Genomic DNA, 22,682 nt, shown 5'->3' with positions numbered 1-22,682 from the left:
AACAAACAAAATGCAGGAAAGCACTGTACTTACAAAAAACAGTTTTATTCTGAAGGATACAAACCAGGAACAGGTCAATAGAAGCGATGCCTGGGGAGTGGCTGGGGGAAGGTTGGGTGCAGAAGTCCAGCACTCTCGCCAGGAGCACCACCCTCCCAGCAAATCAACCTGTTTACCAGCCCGGAAGCTCCCCGAAATCTTGTCATTCCAGAGTTGGTATCAAATTTCCATTGCATGGGCGTGGCTGATTGGATCACTGACTTGGTGGGACTCAAACTTGTCCCTTCCATTGAGATGTGTGTTTGGGGGGAAGCACTTCAACCACTCAGGAAATTCCAAGAGTTTTAGGAGCTCTGTGCCAGGAACCAAACCGGGGACAAAAGCCAAATATATATATATATTTTTTGATACCACAAGGACCTATGTGATCTTTTTGGAAGAACCCAGGGATAAGCCATAATGAATGGGGATGTCAAATGTTATTTAAGTTCTTCAACTAGTTCAGGTTCCTAATTCACGAATGAAATGAATAAGAAAATACCTTGGAGAGGTAGATTAGAATATCCACCAGCATAGTAAGATGGGAAAGAATTATGTCAAGATTTATTCAGAATTTTTAAGTGTCAAACTGAAAGATATTTAAATGCTCTGAGCCCAGAGAACAGGGGAAAGAAAACCAGATAGGGAGGATTTTATAGCTATATGGAAGACTTGGAATTCCTTAACCAAGTATGCCCTGGACATACTTATGAAGGAAATGAAAATTATATCATGGATTAGGGAAACTTTTGTTAAAGAATGTGGTACCTCTACCACTTCAATTTGCTGAAGAATTAGCATCCAGTGGACTCTAATGAAAATATTTATTTAGCTTTTACTTTTTGTCAAGCACTTATTCTATATAATTTCTAAATCCCTATATCTCTGGGTCAATCTCTGGGTCAATAGACTGGGAATGACAATAACAAAAATATTTTCTTTTGAAGTATGAGCAAATTGTTTTTAAAATCTTGGGTGCCTTTACAGATATAGAGGACCAAAGTTGTGGTTACCGATGGGGAGGGGGAAGCGGGGAGGGGCAAGGTAGGGGTTGAGGATAAGAGGTACAAACTACTATGTATAAATAGATAAGCTATAAGGATATGTTGTACAGCACAGGGAATATAACCAATATTTTATAGTAACTATAAATGGAGTATAACATTAACAATTGTGAATCACTACATTGTACACCTGAAACTTTCATAATATTGTAAATCAGCCATACCTCAAATGAAAAAAAAAAAGATCTCGGGTAGTCTATAAGCCTTGCACTAGACAAATTAATACCTCTGATTGCCATCTGGTGTTGAACAAACAGCATTTTGTGATAGATGTTTCCTAACCTTTGCATTCTGAAATGTTGTCTTTTCTCTCTATCTCCACAGAGGTCACTATTGCTTTGCCCTGTCCTATTTCTTTCCTTAAGAGGAGGCTGAACTTGTATTGCTACTGAACTCAGGTTCAGCTGCTCGCTGCTCAAAAGTCAATAATCCGAGAGGCAAGTGTCACTAGAAAGGCAAGGTGCTTTAATTAGAAAAGCCAGCAATCTGGGGAGAAGGCGGACTCGTGTCCAGAAACCAACTCCGAAGATTCTGCTCAGTCATGATAGTTTTTAAAGGGAAAAATGGGGGAAAGAATCTCAGTGAATCATCAAGGCAGGAGGTTGGGTTCTGCATCATTCTCCTCTGTTTGCAGACTGGCTGACTCTCTTTTCAGACGTTATCTTGCCCACATGATCTGCCTGCAGGATTCCTTAGGAGGCCTTTGTGGGGAGAGAGCTAATCATTCTTTAATTATTTAATTCTTCATTCTTACTTCTTTTTATCCAGGAAGAGAATTGACAGGTTAGGCAAGGCATGGCGTGCTTCAGGAGAGCATAAATCAGGAGTTAGGTTAAATTGCCTAGTGATCTCATTCTTATAATTAGGTTCTTTGAAGGTTAGAGAGGAACAGAAATGGGCAAACAGGAAAGGGGCAGAAGAGCCGCTTTCAATTCCCCACTGTCAAACATCATTCCATTTCTATAGGGTTAGGGGCAAAGGTCCATCTTCTGTAACTTCTTCATGCTGACATAGGGCACCATTTTTTCAAGTGGAAGATGTCAACATTGGTCTGTAGCATCTCTTTGCTGACAATTTAAGTTGCCAGCTTACATATATGGGCAGAGAAAGCTACAATTATTTTGATGCCCACAAAGATACAGATTATTATGAGCAATAATTTTAATCCCATGCTCTTGAGGCCAGTTCTTGGAATTGTGCTGGCCATAGATTCAGTACTGCTCAAGTTGGAGCAGCTTATGTCATGTCCTCTGGTGGTAGTTATAGTACTTGTAAAACAACTCAGAATGTGCATCAGACACTGAATCTATGACTCTATTGTCCTAATCATTAGGACATTAACTGCTCGAGCCTGCTCCTTTGTGACCTTGGGAAGCCTGGGAGACTTCAGCTTTTCTGCAAACAAGAGGCAAAGAACATAGAGAGGCTTTTGTAACCCTTTTCTTTTTCCTTGAATTGTATTTTTATCCTTTCTTGGAATCCACGCAAGACAATGTAGGCAGAATTATGGAGGGAAAAAGTTTTCTGAAGAGAGGGCAGAGTCAATAGTAGCAAAAAAGGACATTAGTGAAGGAGTGAGAACTTACACAGGTACTTTGATTTGCAAGACGAAAGATATTGTTACCTTTCAAGGAACAAACTCTCATGAATGGTCATGGTAGTAGCAGAAATCAGATTAGAAGTGACTGACAAAGAGACTGACTATGAAGTTGTGGATGGAGCAGGACCAGGTGATCTGGACAACTGAGGTGAAAGGAAGAAGAAAGAAGGTAAAGGGGAAGGTGAAGGCGAACAGAGAATTCCCCAGCAGTGCTGCAGGTCTGAGCTAGAAGGAAGTGACCTGGAGCCTGTAGAAGGCTACCGTTGTCTTCCCTCCAACCCTCCACTGAGTAACAGAGATCAATGTGCCTGACATTCTCCAGGGTGCTAAGGAGGTTAGGAAACAGCACTTTGAAGAGCGGAAAATAACTCACATTTACTGATGTGTCAGATACTGCATTTGAGTGATTCACATATAGAAACTCATTCGGCAAACAACAGCTTACTTGGGAACTCCAGTTGACTCTTGAACAATGCTGGGGTTAGGGGCGCTTCACAATCAGACACCCCTGCAAGTAAGTCATAGTTGGCTCTCCGTAAACTTGGTTCCTCTGTATCCAAGATTCTGCCTCCGGGAACCCAACCAATTCAGATCGTGTAGTACTGTAGTATTTACTATTTAAAAAAAAATAAATTTATTTATTTTTTATTATTTTTTTATTAATTTTGCCTACGTTGGGTCTTCATTGCTGCACGTGGGCTTTCTCTTCGTTGCGGTGCACAGGCTTCCCATTGCGGTGGCTTCTCTTGTGGAGCATGGGCTCTAGGCACACAGGCTTCAGTAGTTGTGGCGCGGGGAACTTAGTTGCTCCGCGGCATGTGGGATCTTCCCGGACCAGGGCTCAAACCCGTGTCCCGTGCATTGGCAGGCGGATTCTTAACCACTGTGCCACCAGGGAAGCCCTGTAGTATTTACTATTGAAAAAATAAATCCATACATAAGTGGACGCATGCAGTTCAAACCTGTGTTGTTCAAGGATCATCTGTACTTTACATATTTTTTCATTTACTGTTCTTAGTCACCTTATGAAGCAGGTATGTTCTTACCTTTCATTTTACATATAAAGAACCCAAAGCACCAAAAGTTTAAGTAACTTGTCTAGAGTTATACAGTTGATAGATTGGGCTTTTAATCCAAGTAGTCTGAAACCAGAGCCCACAATGGAATATTTTTATCTCTAGCTAGTAATGAAAAAACGAAGGGCAAGTAACATGACCAAGGCTACACTTATTGGTGACAGAATTGCAGTTTGATCCCAAGTCTCTCCAATTCCAATATCACCAACTTTCCACTATGATATGAGGGCCAAGCACAGAACAAAGACCTGTTCACCTGTTTGTTAGATTTGTGTAAATCTAAGAGGGCACCTGAGGTGGGCACTGTCAAGGCAATAGTAGTGAAAGAAGTCAGTCTAGCCCTCTGTCCACTCACAGACAAAGAGAAAAGCTGTCTTTGACATCCAGGATCTGCATCCATACCAAAAGCGAGGCCATGATATTCTCCCGTTAAATATAAATAATTTCACAGGGCACCGACTTCAGATAAGATCACTCTGTGACCATGATGGATCAAGACAAAACAAGACCACTCAGGAATCATATCTTTTTTTTTTTTTTTTTTTTTGTGGTATACGGGCCTCTCACTGTTGTGGCCTCTCCCATTGCAGAGCACAGGCTCCGGACACGCAGGCTCAGCGGCCATGGCTCACGGGCCCAGCTGCTCTGCGGCATGTGGGATCTTCGCGGACCGGGGCACGAACCCGTGTCCCCTGTATCGGCAGGCAGACTCTCAACCACTGCGCCATCAGGGAAGCCCAGGAATCATATCTGAACACACATCCTAAAATGACCACTACTGGGGTCATTACAGTTTGCTAGTTACAGTTTCAGCCTCACTTCATTCCTCTCACCTTCAAGATAAGGTTGCATCTGGACCTTGACTGTTCTCATACAGCCTTTGAGCAAAGAACGGTTTTTAACATTTTTAAAAAGTAAAAAAATAAAAGAAAATAAAAACAAAAAACAATATGTGAGAGAGACCATAGTTCACCTGCAAAGCCTAAAATATTTTCCATCTAGCCATTTACAGAAAAAGTTTGGCAATCCCTGCTTTGGAGAAAATTAAGATACACAGTCATAAGTTTACCTTTGCTTCCTGACAGGATCCAAAGAAGAGCAAAGCTCCACATCCTTAAGTGTTTCCCCAAATTACCTAACACCAGTCCCAAAGCCTATAATAATCCTAACACCCTCTTACAGAGATACTGCAGAGATACACATAATGTATGGTCTTCCTTATAGCAGTCATAAAACCCAACTTTGTTTGACCAATAAATGTATCAAGAACAACAGCCAGCAAACTCAGACCAAATCCCATCTGTGGCCTGAAAGCTACAAGTGATTTTTTTTTTTTTTTTTTTTTTTTTTTGCGGTACGCGGGCCTCTCACTGTTGCGGCTTCTCCCGTTGCGGAGCACAGGCTCCGGACACGCAGGCTCAGCGGCCATGGCTCACGGGCCCAGCCGCTTCACGGCATGTGGGATCTTCTCGGACCGGGGCACGAACCCGTGTCCCCTGCATCGGCAGGCGGGCCCTCAACCACTGCACCACCAGGGAAGCCCTACAAGTGATTTTTGTAAATTGAAGGATTGTTTCAAACCAAAAAAACAAACGAAGAAGAATATGTAACAGAGACCATACATGTCCCACAAGCACTAAAATATTTATTATTCAACCCTTCACAGAAAATTTTGCCAACTCCTGGTCAAGAACTGGGAAGGGTCTGAGATTTTATTGCACTTGAAAGCTGACAAGTTAATTTGTATCAGTTTCATAGATGATGACAAAAGACATGAGATTCCTGGATCAGAAATGAAGGATTTTATTATTGAAAACAGTGGCTAGGGCTTCCCTGGCGGCCCTTTGACTTCCTTGAACTCATTTATACATTTATTGATTTAACATTTTTTTAAGGGGCCAACAACGTGGCAAATAATGTACAAGACACTCTGATAGGATGACACAGGTCTATTGTCGTTTAGTTTTGTAGGGGAGGCAGTCAAGTAGTACTGGGTGCTCTGATACAAGTATAAATAGAGTAGATAGTGCTGGGGATAAATAAAAAACGTTCTTTTTAACCTGAGTGTTTGGGGTGAAGTTTAGGAAAATACGATAGTAACGGGAACATTTGCAGAATAGCCAAAATTTCTCAAATTCAGTTGCAAAATGGCTAGAGAGTGTATAGAAAAATGAACCACAGGCTTCCCTGGTGGCGCAGTGGTTGAGAGTCCGCCTGCTGATGCAGGGGATGCGGGTTCGTGCCCCGGTCCGGGAAGATCCCACATGCCGCAGAGCGGCTGGGCTCGTGAGCCATGGCCGCTGAGCCTGCGCGTCCGGAACCTGTGCTCCGCAACGGGAGAGGCCACAGCAGTGAGAGGCCCGCGTACCGCAATAAAAAAGAAGAAAAAAAATAAAAAATGAACCACATTCTTCTATGTATGTCTCTGCAGGGCAGATAACGAGAATCGAGTCTTTTCAAAGCAGGTAACAGAATTTGGTTATGTCAATCACAAAGTTGCCTTCTTTTCCTTTCTGCTTATAGTAAGAGAAATTTTAAAAAATGGCCTATGGGATATGTTTCAATTAAGGTAAACAGGCCACAGTATATTGAATTTCTATCAATAAATTGAGTTCGTGTTCTGTAACTTTCCTATCAGCATCTTGGAACGGAGCCATTTAAATGTAGCCCTTTGGGGTTGGCGGGGAGAAGGGGACAGGATGGAAAAAGTCACCACCCAAGGAATTGAGGGGGAAGATCCAACATTTATGATATTTAGATGATTTGCTAGGTGCTTTCACCTTCTTATACTAATTCCATTTTCTCCATTAACCAATTGATGCTGTGAGAAGGCGTGTAACTCGACCAAGGTCAAAAGGCAGCTAACAAACACCAGTGCCCGGGATTGATCTCCACTGGACGCGGTCTTTTCCACTACGCGAGTCCACCAAAAACACGTAATAAAAAACAACCCCCAAAACAACCCCCCACAAACCCGTCCCTTCAAAGGGGGCTTAATCACTAAGACCTAGAGGCCATTTCCTAGGCGGGTCTGATCTAGCTGGGAAGGTAATCCCGGTTCTGCAAATCTCTCGCCAAACTCCATCCTGGCTAAAGGAGACCCGAGAGTCACTGGCCACACTCCAGGTGGGTCGTGGAGCACCCAGTGCGCCCTCTAGAGATGGAGGTTTCAGACCCTCCGCGCAGGTGCGCGCGCACCTGTCGCCTGCCGCGTACGCGCCACGCGGGGCGGGAGGGCGAGGATGAGTTACGTGCCCCGCGCGCGTGCGCCGGACAATGCTCCCTGTACGTGCGCCGTACGTGGGCACGGCGTCCCCGCGCTCCGAGTTTCGGGACGGGATTCGGCCCCGCGCCGAGTGGGAGTCTGGGAGGGGCGTTTCCCGGGCGGGCGCGGCGCCCCCTGGCGGCGGGCGGCGGCGCTGGGGGCCCTGGCGTCGCGAGATCAGGCGTTCTCCGCGGGCAGCCCGCGGCGGGGCCTTGCCTGCTAGCGCGGGGTCCTCGGCGGCCTGGGTGGTTCGTTCCTCAGCTGCTGTCGTAGGCGCGGGCCGCTGCCAGTGCGGCTGCAGTTGGCTCGCGGCGGCGGCGGCGGCGGCCGAGGCGGGGGTTGAGGCGACAGGCGAAGAGGGCGGCGGGCGCGGCGGCGGCGGAGCCCGGGGCGGGCGGCAGCGAGGGGGGCGAAGATGGCGGACGTGCTCAGCGTCCTGCGACAGTACAACATTCAGAAGAAGGAGATTGTGGTGAAAGGGGACGAAGTGATCTTCGGCGAGTTCTCCTGGCCCAAGAATGTGAAGACCAACTACGTGGTTTGGGGGTGAGTCCGGCGCGGCCGGGGCCGGGGGGCGGCGGGGCAGAGTTGGGCGCCCCCGGGCCCCCTCTTTCCGAACCCCTCCCCCCGTTCCCTTTGGGGATGGAGGAAAACCGGTGCTCCGGAGAAAAAGTTTTCCCAGGAGTAGGAGTTGCACTTGTAGGTGAGGAGGGAGCTGGAGGAGAGCTGTCTGCAGCGGTCCATCCTCTGAGCGTCGGGGGAGGGTGCTGTGGCGGTTTGTTTCTGCCCGTGTGTGCCGAGTGCTGGCTGCGTGCACAGGTGTAGAAAGGATCACACCGCCGGGTGCCCAGAAGTCTCTTTTTTGTTCTTTAGTTGTTCCTTTCTCTACGCGGCTGCTCTGTAACTATCTCTGCTGGCCCCTTGCAGCTCCTGATCTGTTCTTTTTCCTTTCCCGATTCCCTCAAGCAGAGAGAAGGGAACCAACTCTGAAGTTAGGACGGGAAAGAGATTCGGTGACTTTGGAACAGTAGTCAGAATCTGTTGGAGGTGAAGGCAGGAGTTTCCTCAGGGAGAAGGTTACTGCTGAAGTGGAGTAATGGGAAAAGTAAATGGGAAAAGACTCTGAAAAAGAATATAGATATATACATATGTATTACGAAAAGAGAGAGAGAGAGAGATGTCTGATCATCGTTGGGGGCCTTTTGAGTGATGTCTCTCTCAGTGGTGTTTCATTTGGATAGCTAGAAACCTGGGCCAGAACTTCCATACTCATTTTGTTTGATTGAGTGGGAGCAGTGGGCTTTAGGAAGAGTTGATGAAAAGCTAGGGGAAGTTTAGTTGGTTGGTTTTTATTTTTTTGTTTTTTATCTTTTGGCCTCGAGGGCTTACGATTTAATTAGCTTTGTGAAATGTTGATGGAGAAATCATTCTGAGTTTTCTGTGTTTTTTCTCTTCCAGAAGGAATTTGCCCAGACAGAATTGCATTTGATTGGGTTTTAAAAACAACTTTTAAGAGTTTGGGGAAAAGAACTTGATTTGGGCAGTGCCAAACTACAAGAGGTTAGGAGCCCTCTGCCCCACCCATAAGAGCTAGGGGCTGATTGGGTTTTTAACTGATTGGTTTTTCTTTAAAAAATGGTTGAGTACTTGAGGCTGTTCAATCTGAGAACTAGGAAAAATTGTGAGGAGCTGGGTCGGTGCCTCAGAGGAGGTTATCTCGATGAGAGTAGAGGAGATAAGACATAACTTGATAAGAATCTCATTCCCGCTCTTAAAAGAGCAGTCACTTCTACCTGGGGGTGTTAGGAAAGTTTTCACGGACGTGTGTTTGGCATATAGACATGCTACAGATTTTTCTTGAATAAGTGAATGAACAAATGAATAAGCTTTAAGGAATGGATAGGAACTCTGAGGGTGAAATGGTGGGTTTGGTGTTCCAGGATGAGGGAACTGTGTGGTTAAAGGCATGAGAGCTGGAAAGAAAATGTTTTGACAGCCATTCAGTGAAGCAAGTAGTGAGAAAGGAGTGCTTAGAATAGTAGATTTCAAACTTTCACAGCAGTGTATCACACCAATACCATCATTTTCATTTACTGTTATTCTCTGTGCATATGTAAATACACACGTGTACATAACATTAAACAATTTATCCTTATTGAATGCAGTGCATTCTATTTTTTGTTTTTATATATCATAAAGAAATACCAGGTTGTGACTCATATATTATATTTCACAGTACAACGATTGATAAGTGGTGTGTGGTTTGAAATATATTGATTTAGAGGAAAAGTGGAAACAGAGGCTAGAAAAGTAGGTTTGGGGCTGTTTGTATTGGGCGGTATTCAGATGAATTTAAATAACACGTTGATATTTCTAGATAGAGAGAATGTAATAGGGAGGGTGGGATTGGACACTAACATTTGTTGAGCAAGTAATAGTATGTGCTTGCAGTGATAGAGCTTGCACTCCTAGACGACATTGTTTTATTACAGGTAGAATTAGTTTTGGTTTTACATCATTGGCTTAATTTGAGGGATGTCATAAGACTCAAATGTCTGAAATTAATTGTTGTGTTGAAGAGCGTTGTTCAGCAGTATCTTACTTAGGAGACAGGATACATATCTTGGAAGTTTAGCACCAGTCGTAGTTGTGCTTCTTTTAATCAGTTTGATTGTTTTTTCTTATGGATCCTGTCTAACTGATTAGGTTTCTCTCTCTATTGACAAAGCCCAGAACCTAATTGGGCCAAATTCTAAAAAGTCTGTAGTAATAAAGTATGAATATGGTGTGCTTTCCTTACTTCTTGCTTTTTGTCACTATCTACTTCTGTGTTCCTTTTGCCCAAATGACAGTTGCACTTACTAAATTTCATACTCTACGTGTATCTTTGTTAGCTATGTTAAATCCATCGTTGGATAGCAAAGTGAGTGTAGATAAATTAATACATATGATTAAGCCGAAGGAGTTATATTAGAATTGTGAGTAAAAATCTTGTCTTAATCATTTCAGGACTGGGAAGGAAGGCCAACCCAGAGAATACTACACATTGGATTCTATCTTATTTCTACTTAATAATGTGCACCTATCTCATCCTGTTTATGTCCGACGTGCAGCTGTAAGTAGAATTCATTTAAAAACTCTTTTGATTTGATAGTTGGTATCATTTGGTGTGGATAACTTCCGTCATGTGTTTTAGATCAGAAGAATGAAAAGTTTGTTTGTATCTATATGAAAGTCTCCTGGAGGGTCAAAATTAGATAGATCACTGTGATTTATGCATATTTTTTAAATCTGTGAGTTTTTTACATGTAAGATGTGAGTAATGTTTATAACAACAGAAGTTTCAAAGCTGTTTTTAGGGATGTTTTAAAAAATTTATGAGCCTGTGGAAGGACCTTGATATTCAGAAATCTAGTTTAATTGCAAGGGAAAAAATTTTTTTTGGCATCAAAAAGAACCAAGTTTAGTAGACAGCTTTTTAAAATGAATTTTTAATCAATTTTATACACTTTCTTCATACTTAATTGATAAATTCATTTGTTTTCAGATGCTTGAAAGATGCCTGCTTTCTGCATCTGAGTGTATGAACACTGCTTTTCTGAACAAGAAATATATATTTAGTGTCAAGTATGTATTGAAAAAAGTAATATGTAGGGTGAAACTATTTAAGACTTTGGAAATAGTGAGATAAAATATCAGCATCTCGCTTTATAAAGCTATGTGAGCTCATATTAGATATTTAAAAACTGAATCAGGCACTAATTAGAATGTTTTGTTGGATAAGTCCATTCATTTTGGGGTAATAAAGATAATCCAGACACTTGGTATAGGTTTAGATTACGTCTCTGGGGAATGGCTGTAGTACATAACTGATTCTGTAATTGTTAACTGTGGGCCTTAGGACCTTTGGTCACGTAAGATTTAACTATTATATTTCTTAAATATTTGACAGATTGAAAGGGCAGAATTCTAAAAGTCTAGGGTTCTACAAATTTTGTTTTCTCCTAACTCCTTTGTATTATTTGCTCTTTCTTGTGAGCAGACCATTTCTGAAATGAGTTTTTCCTACTCATAGCCCCTATTTTAGTGTGAATAGACTCATACTTTTTTTTGTTGGTGATAACGTATATATAATTCATTAGTGACCAAATGATGAAGTATGTTATAATACTTAGACACAGTAATTTAAAGAAAATCAATTCAGATATTTTAACTATGATATTCCATGTAGACTAGTTTTTAAAAACAAGCACAAAAAAAATCGGTGGGCTCTTGTTTATACTCATCAGCAGAAATTAAATTTTAACCTAACTTCTTAAAAACAGATTAATTTTAAGTGATTAAATGTAGTTTATCTCTGTCATTGAGGAGCATGTGCAGAATGTTTGCTGCAGTGAAGTACAGTCAGTACTCAACATAAGACAGTTAGCCAGGGATATTAAGGGTTCTTGTTCATTGTTGCTTATATAAAGTAACAAAGGGTTTATAACTGTATAATCCCATAACCACATGTTTTTCCCATACTCTGTTGTCCTTAGTTTACATTATAAAAATGGTAGTGAAAATTGTGGTAATGATAGAATTCATTGAATTCATGGCCCAAGGATGACTTGGTGCCTAAAGTATACAGTTTTATTTGTTTTGCTTACCTCTTTACAAATTGCTAATATAGGAGATTAAAGGAAAACTACTCATGTAGCACAGTAGATACATTTTCCAGATTTAATTTTTCAATTTCTTTCCCCTGCTTACAAAATTTATACACACTCAAGGATAAGAAAAGAGATACGTAACGTAGAAAGTAAACAACTGTCGTTAACATTTTTCTGTATAGTCTCCTGATTTTTTCCCTGTGCCTAAGCAACACATACCTATTTTTTTAATCATTTTCTTTTTTCTGTTTTTTAGTTAAAATGTAGTCGATATACAGTAATAAAATATTTTCAGGTGTACAACATAGTGATTCAACATTTATGTACATTGTGAATTAATCACCACAATAAGTCTAGTAACCATCTGTCATCATACAGAATTTTTGCAGTATTATCGAGTATATTCCTGTGCTGTGCATTACATTCCCATGACTTAGTTATTTCATAATTGGGTTGTTTGCTTTTTTGACGTTGAGTCGTGTGAGTTCTTTATATAGTTTGGATGTTAATCCCTTATTGGATATATTGTTTGCAAGTATCTTCTCCCATTCAGAAGGTTGCCTTTTCATTTTGTTGATGGTTTCCTTCATGGTGCAAAAGCTTTTTAGTTTGATGTAGTCCGTTTTTTTATTTTGTTGCCCTTGCCTGAGGAGACAAATCCAAAAAAATATTGGTAAGACTCATGTCAAAGAACACACTGCCTATGTTTTTTCCTAAGAGTTTTACTGTTTCTTAATTCTTACATTTAAGTCTTTAATCCATTTGAGTTTATTTTTGTATATGGTATAAGAAAGTGGTCCAGTTTGATTCTTTTGCATGTAGTTGTCCAGTTTTCCCAGGACCATTTATTGAAAAGCCTGTCCTTTCCTCAGTATATGTTGTTGGAACATGTACTTATTGTTAATTATGAAAATATAGTTTTAGTGGCTCATTTAGTTTATTTGAAACAGTTCAGTTACCGTATTTGGAGGAGGTCTAGTTTGGGTGTGAGAAAAGAAAGCACTTTGGAAACCTTGAATAAAATGAGCAAGCAATGGGACTAAAATGATATTTGTCCTGAAAAGCAAAACATCATGAGTAAAATTAAAAAATAAATACTTAGAATAAGCCAAGGGACAACAAAGACTGTAATCGGTATTTCAAAGAGGATAGGGTTATTGTTTCATTTCTAATGCTTATCTTTTGTATATCTTACTGGAATTTTGAGGATAAAGTTACCAAAAATTAATATGCTTAAAAATTGTCAAGATTTTATTAGGTTCTTTCAGCCTAATTATTTTCTAAAAAACATGATTCTAAATATATGTTATCAAGATATGTTGGAATAAAATTCAGACTTTACAGGATGTTGATCTTTACCAAGTTTCTTATAATTGTTATTGATTTGATATCTATTTTAAAATTTTGACTTTAGACTGAAAATATTCCGGTGGTTAGAAGACCTGACCGAAAAGATCTGCTTGGATATCTCAATGGTGAAGCATGTGAGTAATTTTTTAATTGCTCTCACTCTTAAATAGACATTGTTGCTTTTTTTTTTTCCCTGTGAAATAAGAATTAGTGGGACAAGATCGTGGATTCCCACTAAAAACTTCCCCTACCTGCAGCTGTGTCCACATGCTGTCTTCTCCTTCCTGTTATAGTGGATGCACTTGACTCTTGGGGCCAGTCACCCCTTCCCTGCGTGTGGGTTTCATCTCCTTTCGCACTCTCAGAGACTGTGCCTTTGCACATTGCTGCTTCTGTCTTGCATCGTCAGTTCTCTTTCTTCTGCGCCATTCCCTTTAGAACATACACCGTGGTCTCTCTCATTAAAAAAGTTCTCTGAGCCCCTGTCCCCCACCTTCCTACTCTCTACTGGTCCATTTGTCTTCTCTTTTTCATTACAAAATTCTTTGCAAGGGTTGTGTGGTGTCACTGCCTCCTCTTTGCCTCTGATTCTCTCTTGAATCTACTCCAGTCTGACTTTCTTCCTCACCATCTCACTCAAATCACCCTTATGAGCTCAGCACTGACCTAAGGACTAGCAGATCCTTTGGTCTCTCCGCTTCGCAGCTAACTTGACCTCTCAGGCTTTGATACTGTTGACCACTTACTCCCTTTTGGAAAGCCTTTCTTGACTTGGTGTTTGGGGCACCAGACTCTGGAGGTTCTCTTTCCACTCATTGTCTGCCTCACTTTTTTTTCTTGCTTCCTTATCTCCAACACTGATGTGTTCCTGAGCTTCACATTTAGAAATTCACTGTCAGCATCTTCCCTTGGGTATTTAACAGGCGTGTGAAATGTAGCATATCCACAATAGAGTGCCGAGTCCTTCCTTCCCTTCTCCGCACCGACAGAACGGAAGCAGCAAGTCTGTTCTCCCAGTGTTCCTGTCTCAGTAAATGGTACCCTATACACACAGTTGCTTAGGCCACCAACCCTGGAGAAATCTTTGATTCTCTTCTCTCACAGCTCACGTCCATTCCATCAGCAAGTCCTTTCTTTACCTTTGAAAGTATGACAGCTTCTTACCATTGTACGCCCACCCCGCTCCACCTTCCTCTTTAGACCATTGCGTAGCCCTCCTGAAGGTCCTCGCTCCACTGTTTCCTACAGTGTAGCCTGTGCTCACCACTCAGAGGGACCTATTTTTGAAAAAGCCTCTGAACTTGATTGTGTCACCCACCTGCTCAAGGCCATCCTGTGGCTTCCCGTCACACTTAGAATACAGTCCATCCTCCTTTCCTGAGCTTCGCGACTGTGCTTCTGTCTGTCTCTGTGCCCTCATCCTCTCCCAGTCTTCCCCTGCCCTCAGAAGTCCAGTCTTCCTGGTTCTTTTAGCTTTTCTAACCTTAGAGTCCTTGCACTTGCTGTTCTCTCTGTGTTAACATTTTGTTTCTCTGCGTTGTCACGTGACTCACTTCTCACCACCCCATTCAGAGCTGTGCTCTAATGTTGTTCCCTTATATATATATACGTTTATGTTTTTATTTATGTTTACATACACTTTTACATACATGTGTTGTGATATTGGAGTATATTCTTTGAAGTTGATTTCAGTCAGGTTATCTTAGTTTGTAAGTTAAATGGTCAAAAATAGTTTGTCCTCTTACAGACTTTCTAATACAGATTAATCACTTATAATAAAATGCTTTTACAAGCCTGCTTTAAAACATTTTTTAAGGGAAATAACCGTATATAAAGTAAGAAATATAACAAATCTTGAACATTTACTTGTAAATATATCCAATACCTGTCTTTAAATATTTATCTTCTCACAGAAATCTTTTTAAATCTTCAGCAACATCGGCCAGTATAGACAGAAGTGCCCCTCTAGAAATAGGTCTGCAGAGATCTACTCAAGGTATGTCTTGTTGCATGTTTATATTGAACTTTCAAACACCAGTCCCCAAACTATATGTTTATTTACTTCTTTTATCCTTACAGTCAAACGAGCTGCAGATGAAGTTTTGGCAGAAGCAAAAAAACCGCGAATTGAGGTAATGGAACTTTATTTTAACTGATTTGGTTTTTTTATGGAGATTGGACTCATGTAGTAGTAAGAATTCTTTGCTCATAGTAGTGCTCAGAACTTTTGTTTTCCTGGAAAAGTGGTAATATTAAAATGAACAGTTGATTAATAAGTAGCTTGAGCTATCGTGTAAGATCTCTCACATACAAGCTGTGTGATGGACAAATCACTTTATTTTCTTTATCTTTATACCCTTACGATGAAAGTGTTGGCCTAGATGAGTGGTCAGAAGGCTTGTTCTATAAAGGGCCAGATAGCAGCCACTTCAGGCCTTTTGGGCCTTGTAGTCTTTGTCCAGCTCTTTCACTCTGCCGCTGTAGTGTGAGAGCACGCACAGGCGATGCATAAATGAACAGGCAAGGTTGTATTCCAATAAAACTTTATGAAACATGGCCAGCCAGATTTGGCCTTTGTGTTGTGTTGTGCCTACCTCTGGAATAAGGTGGTGTAGGAGTTTACTCCACTCTGAAGAGGAGTGAACATGAAGTCCTTATTCCAGTTACTTCTTCCAATATTGACATATCAGGTTATATGTTTTTTTGGTAGCATTTTATAGCCAGCAAGTGGAATATTAGTATTGGTAAACAAGGGTAGTTCATGTTAAATAGAACCCTGTAAGCAGTGCAGTTAACGTTGAAAAGAAAATTTGTTGACCAGCTCGTATACTGCATAAGACAATTAAACTTTCGGAGTTTAAATTGTATGAGTACAATACTGTTTATTTAAATTTGTAACAAGCCCTAGATCAGTTGCATATAAACCCTCTGAAAATGGAGGATCATGTATTAGAGGCACACTTAAAATCTGAGAAGTGACTGAACTGGCTATATATCAATGACCAGTATAGGAATAACACTTGGGGTCACCAGTAGTGTTAACATTACTAGAAACTGAAGTTTTGTCATTTCACACTTATATAAAAATCAAATAGTTGTACCTTTTGCCTGCTTCATGAACAGCAAAGCATCCACAATTAAGGATAAGAAAGGTAACTTACAGAGACAGGGTTGGTTGGTAAGTACATACAGTAGAATCACTGACAAAATTTGATGCTAAGATTACATAATTTTACTTAAGGGTACTCTGAGACATAGACACGATGTTTTTCAGATGATAGTGATAATTAGCTCGTTGTTATTCTGTGCTAGGTGATACTGTATGTACTTTATGTATGTCATTAACTCATGTAATCCTCACCACCACCTCCTGAAGTCTGCAGTACTGTGCATGTCATCTGTGAGCAAACAGGCTCAGAGACAAGTGACTTGCTGAGGTGCACAAAACTGGGATTAGAGCCCAGGCAGTGTGGCTCCTACCTAGTCCACTATCCTGGGTACAAATTTTTTGGCAGTAGAACTGACATTTTCCCCAACTCTCTTTGTGTGTAAGGAAGTTATAATCCACTTTGTACAAAGTGAGTGAATTTAGGACTTCCCTGGTGGCGCAGTGGTTAAGAATCCGCCTGCCAATGCAGGGGACATGGCTTCAAGACCTGGTCCGGGAAGATCCCACATGCTGCAGAGCAACTAAGCCCGTGCGCCACAACTACTGAGCCTGCGTTCTAGAGCCTGCGACCCACAGCTACTGAAACCCGCGCACCTAGAGCCCGTGCTCCGCAACAAGAGAAGCCACCACAATGAGAAGCCCGCACACCGCAACAAAGAGTAGCCCCCACTCGCCGCAACTAGAGAAAGCCCACGCAGCAACGAAGACCCAACGCAGCCAAAAATAAATAAATTTTGTTAAAAAGTGAATTTAGAGATACCATTTAGTTGGAAAAACGTGAACTTCATGGTTTAATTATTTGAAAAAAAATTGAACATATCAGAAATGCAAAATTGCTAGGATCTGGTAACTTTAGAAACCAGCAAGAAATAGCATCATAAAATGCTTTCCAGAGCATTTGTAGGGTTAAAATAAATTACATAAATAGCTATTGATACATTACATAAACAGTTTTCAGTTCAGCAGATCTATATTGAGGACCTGCTGGGCACTATGCTAGCAGAGAGAAACCTTAGGATCTGGTTAAAACCTAGGCTGCAGTTGTCTCTAAAATCAGTCTCCTGAGACTTCCTTGGCAGTCCAATAGTTAGGACTCCCTGCTTTCACTGCTGAGGGCCCATGTTTGATCCCTGGTTGGGGAACTAAGATCCCCACAAGGCACACGGTGCGGCCAAAAAAAAAAAAAAAAAAAAAAATCAGTTTCCGAAGGAACTTGAGTAATACGTGTTAAATCATTCTTACAAATGGAAAGAATTTAATGTGCTTGTTAAAATATTAATCTTTGCATTCATCTCAGCAATATGCCTGTTTCGAGTTTTACATGGTTAGAACACAATTGGAGCACATCTCTCTGGACCTCTTGAACGTACTGATGGTTTTTATACAATTTCATATTTGTTAGCCATAGACGCTGACTCTGGTTCTCAGTTTTCTTGTCTGTTGAATGTGGGCATTGAACTAGATCAGAATTAGTAAGTTTTGTTTTTAAGTAACCGAACACTTTTCAGACTGACTTTTACCTGAGATTCTAATATCTAAATGAGGTAAAAGTCGAGCTACCAAAGTTGAATTCAGATAAGAAGTGGCTCCTGGGCACTTTGTAGGAAGCTCCTGATGTTCTGAGGAACACACTTTGAAAACCATTAAAGTTTCACTTCTGGTGTTTTGTTCTGTGCTGACAGATTCAGGACCTGGGGCAACAGATAAAAAAAATCTAGACCCAAAATGAAATTTTTGACTGTGGCAAAGCCTTCTGATAAAATTTAGTTACACACTTCCCTGAAGAGAAGGAATTTATTTGTTGTATGTTATCTTTCTGAATAAAAGTTGCTATGATATGTTATGGGAAGAACACTTAATCATAGAAAAAACTTACTAAAGTTTATTTGTAAGCTTTTAGTCAGTTTTAATCTTACATGATCCAACATATATTTATTATTGTTGTCTTTATTTAACTAAAAATATTTTAAAATTGACCAAAGGCCAGTGATACCTGGGACTTTATAGTTGGGAACTTGGGTAAGGAAAAGTTATGTGCAGTGTTTTTTTTTGTTGTTGTTCTACAAGTTAAATAAAAATTTAAAATATTCACTGAGTGATTATTTTCAGGATGAAGAGTGTGTACGCCTTGATAAAGAGAGATTGGCTGCTCGTTTGGAGGGTCACAAAGAAGGGATTGTACAGACTGAACAGATCAGGTAAGAATTTCTTTAGTAGAAACTGAACAGTCTAGGTATATGTAAGTATACATGGAAAAAAGGGATATTAGTATGCTGTCTACATGTGTTCTTCATTGCCTTCAGTTCAGAAGATACTTGAGCATGTTTTATGATGGGAGGATTGGAAGCCATTGTGCTACTTATGCTTTCTGGAAGCTTCTTGATTCTGTTACCATATTGATCTTTCCTTTTTAAAAATTACTCTATAATCCAAGCCACTCGTTTATCATGAAATCTTTTGTTGGTTTATAGCAGTGATTAATAAACTTTTTCTGTAAAGTACCATGTGTTAAATATTTACATTTAACATGATTATTGATATGCTTAATTCTAGTTTTAATTTGCTGTTTTCTGTTTGTCTCTTTGTTCTTTTTCCTTTTTGGGGGACTAAAATTTTGTCCCCCAAAAAGGAAATTCATTTAATTTTGGATTAAATGAATACATGGTGTAATTCCTTTCTGTCTTTTTTGTTGGCTGATTAGTTTATGCTGTTGTCCTGTTTGAGTGGTTGCTAGGGTCACAGTCCACCTTCCGTGCTCCATCACCATGTGAGTAAGCACGGAGCCTCAGCTAGAAGGCACTCCCAGTTCCCTCCTCTTGGCCTCTGTGATACTGCTGTCATATATTTTACTCATACGTGTGTTATAAACACCAATATGCATCGTTCTTATTCTTGTTTAAACAACTATCTTTTAAAGAGATTTAAATAAGAAAAAAATTTTATATACCCTTTCCATGCCTCTTCTTTACTGTTGTAGACCTGTGTACCCATATTTTTTCCTTCTGCCTGAAAGACTTCTCACCCCACCCCACAAAAGACTTCTTTTAACATTTCATTTTTGTGCAGGTTTGCTAGTGATTCTTTCAACTTAATTTTTATTTTTGAAAAAGTTTATTTCCCCTTTTTTTTTTTTTTAATTTTCACTGGATATGGAATTCCAAGCTACGTCTTTTTAAAGTACTTTACAGATGTTGTACTGCTGCCTTCTTGATTGCATTGTTTCTGATTAGAAATCTGTCATCCTTATTTTTGTTTCTTTAAATGTGCCCTTTTTTCTCTGACTACTTTAAAAATTTTCTGTATTGCAGGTTTTGAGTTATGTAATTATCACATGACTTGGAGGAGTGTTCTTCATCTTTCTTGTGCTTCAGGTCCATTGAGCTTTTTGAGGGGATTTTTGGGTTCATAATTTTCATTGAATTTAGAAAATTTTTGGTATTGCTTCTTAAAATTTTTTTCTTTTTCCCTCTTTCTGGCCTAATTACTCGTATTCTGCTGGAAGCTGTCCAACAGCTCACTTGGGTTCTTTTCTTTTTTTGGATTCTTTTTTCTGTTCATTTTGGATAATTTCTATAGTTCACTAATATTTTTTTCTGTAATTATATTCACATTACATTTGTAGTCTCCAACATTGTATTTTTTTATCTCTACAAGGTGGCTAAATATGCAGTCCATGTCTTTACTTGTTGAGCATATGGAATAGTTGCATTAATTATTTTAATGTCTTGTTTGCTAGTCCTACGTCTGTGTCAGTTTATAGTGTTTTTGGTTTAGATTTCTCCTCATTTTGGCTTGTATTTTCCTGTTCCTTTATATGCCTTATAATCTTTGGATACCAGACATTTTGCATTTTATGTTGTTGAGTGCTAGATGTTTTTGTATTCTTCTAAATTTTCTTTAGTTTTGTTTTGGGACACAGTTAAATCACTTGGAAACAGTTTTTTCCTTTTGAGTCTTGATTTTAAGCTTTGTTATTTGAACAATGTTAATTTAGAGTAGTTATTCCCCACCATTGCAAAGTCAAGACCATTCTGAGTACTCTACCTAATGCCCCAGGAATATGAGGTTTTCAGTCTGGCTGGTGGCAACAGGTATTATTATTCATCCTGAGTGATTGCTGGACCCTGTTCCCTCTAACACTCCTGGTGGTTCTGTTCCTAGCTTTAGTTTCCACTTGTTTATGTGCTAATCAGTATTCTGCTGGAATACTCGAGGGGGACCTTCTGTGCAGCTCTCTCTTCTCAGGTACTCTGGCCTGTGAGTTTCCATACGCCTCGTTCTTGCGTATGGAAGAATCCCAGCACCATTTTCTCAGATCAGTAAATACACTGTTTTGCCTGGGTTCTCCTCCCTCTGCCATGTTGGAAACTTTCAAGGCCATAAACTGCAGCTTTCATAGGACTTAATTATTTAGTTTGCATTTGTCAGAGATCACTGTCTTTCATTGCTTGATATCATGTATTGTGTAAACTATTGTTTCATGTATTTTGACTGGTTGTTTCAAGACAGGAGAGTTAATCCAGTCCCTGTTACTTCATCTTGGCTGGAAGTACAAGTCCAATGATTGAATGTCCAATGCACGTTTGATTATAGTTTAGAAAAGTATTTGGCTCAAGGTATGCTGGTATGCTTTAGATTTTAAGGGAAAGTTGTGTATTATTATGTAAAATGAGTCAAATACTAATGCATATAGAGCATATACTTTGAGCAAGTACTTTCATACCTAATGTAAATAAAATACATACTATGTAATACTACCATGTTTAAACCTGCAGGAATTCCTGTCCTTTTCCCACATGTTGTTTAAATGTATTTCAAGATTGTCATCTTGTGATTAGACTAATAATTTTATCAGCTGTTGTTAAGGTATCCAAACTCTTTTTCTTGTTTTACATTTTGAAAAATGACACTAAGCTTAAGATTGATCTTAATGAAATCTATACTTTCATTGTTGTCTTTTTTGTTTTCTAAATAGTTCTGAAAGCATAGGCTCTGTTTTCTATTTCACATGTTATTTGAAAATAAAGGAAAGAAAAAGAAAATTTCAAAATATTGTTTTATCTTCTAGGCTTTAAAAGGGGTATATGTTTATGTGGCATATAAAAAAGCCTCTGTCATCTATAAAATTGATATGTTGTACATTGTAGCATATAGATTTGAAACCTTGAAATAAGTTTCAAGGAAAACCTAAACTGTGAAGTCTTCACAGAATGAAAAATTTTTACCCCCATTCCAGGGTGGTGCATGCACATGCTCACATATGTGTGTGTGTTTGTATAATTTGCATGGGTGGGAGGGAGGGTTAGCAAGTAAAAGTCTCATAGAAAAGGGCTTTTTTGGGGGGTGGGGGGAAGTGCAGAGAAAGGTTTATTGCAGGGCCAAGCAAGGAGAACGCGTGGCTTGTGCTCAAAAAACCCAAACAATCCGAAGGGTTTCAGCAAAGTAGTTTTAAAGGCAGGGTGAGGGAGGGGTGTCCCAGGGTATGTGATCAGCTTGTGCAAAATCTCTGATTGGGAGGGCAAAAGGTTAAAAAAAATGTGAAAAATTTTTTGCATTGTTCCTTCTAAGAAATTACTAATTTGCTTATAGTGCAATATTTCTATAGGGTCTCTTTCTTACATGGTTATAAATTATCAAACATGTCAGTTTTATATATAAGAAGGAAAGCTTAATTATTGCCACTTATAGTGTTATTACCAGGAACTTAAAAATGTCACAAAATATTTTATGATGTGCTTAAGAGATCCTTGCTGTGAATATTAAGAAAGAAATTGCTTTCAGGTCTTTGTCCGAAGCTATGTCAGTGGAAAAAATTGCTGCAATCAAAGCCAAAATTATGGCTAAGAAACGATCTACCATCAAGACTGACTTAGATGATGATATAACTGCCCTAAAACAGAGGAGTTTTGTGGATGCTGAAGTAGACGTGACCCGAGATATTGTCAGCAGAGAAAGGGTGTGGAGGACGCGAACAACTATCTTACAGAGCACAGGAAAGGTAATTGAAATATTTTATTTGTTCGTTAGAGTCAGTGTGTGTGTTTCATCTACAGTTGGTTATAAAACTGGTTAAAGTTTCCCATGAGGAGGAAGTTTCAAGTTTATATCTGACAGATCGGTAATAATGTAGACTTCTAAGGGGCCATATTTACCATTCCATTCTAGCATGTGTTTGGTTGTTGGTCACCAGAGAGGCTGATGAAAAAGTCTGATTCAAAGCGCGAGTCCCTTTATTTTCACCTCATTTGTAAATCCAAAGAGATCTACAGTTTTCTTGTTGATGAGATTTTTGCTTAAACCTAATGAACAAGGGATATTGATGGCAAGCTCTCTGATCATTAATACCGTTATTAATTTTTTTCCTCACGACGTAGAGAACTTAACGAAAATCAGTCAGCAAACGTGTATTGAGTGTGTTTGATACATTATAGTCTGTTAGGTGGATGTTTATTCCTTATTAATGGAGT

The 22,682-nt window shown here is 39.8% G+C and overlaps 1 protein-coding gene across 1 annotated transcript in view; it reads left to right on the top strand.

The window, feature by feature from the left end:
- Positions 1 to 7,282: 7,282 nt before the first annotated feature.
- Positions 7,283 to 22,682, top strand: part of CDC73 (cell division cycle 73) — an 84,817-nt gene continuing 69,417 nt past the window's right edge. Inside the window, exons 1-7 of the mRNA XM_029230149.1 lie at positions 7,283 to 7,590; positions 10,054 to 10,159; positions 13,111 to 13,180; positions 14,980 to 15,042; positions 15,126 to 15,178; positions 18,325 to 18,413; positions 21,997 to 22,213. Coding sequence (XP_029085982.1) covers positions 7,460 to 7,590; positions 10,054 to 10,159; positions 13,111 to 13,180; positions 14,980 to 15,042; positions 15,126 to 15,178; positions 18,325 to 18,413; positions 21,997 to 22,213 — 729 coding nt within the window. The 5' untranslated portion in view covers positions 7,283 to 7,459. The remainder of the gene's footprint in view (positions 7,591 to 10,053; positions 10,160 to 13,110; positions 13,181 to 14,979; positions 15,043 to 15,125; positions 15,179 to 18,324; positions 18,414 to 21,996; positions 22,214 to 22,682) is intronic.

This window comes from Monodon monoceros, unplaced genomic scaffold, assembly GCF_005190385.1.
Source record: "Monodon monoceros isolate NGI ecotype Baffin Bay Population unplaced genomic scaffold, NGI_Narwhal_1 Super_Scaffold_18, whole genome shotgun sequence".
NCBI lineage: Eukaryota > Metazoa > Chordata > Mammalia > Artiodactyla > Monodontidae > Monodon > Monodon monoceros.
The sequence above is the reverse complement of the archived record's forward strand: the minus strand, read 5'-3'. Positions and strand labels throughout refer to the sequence as shown.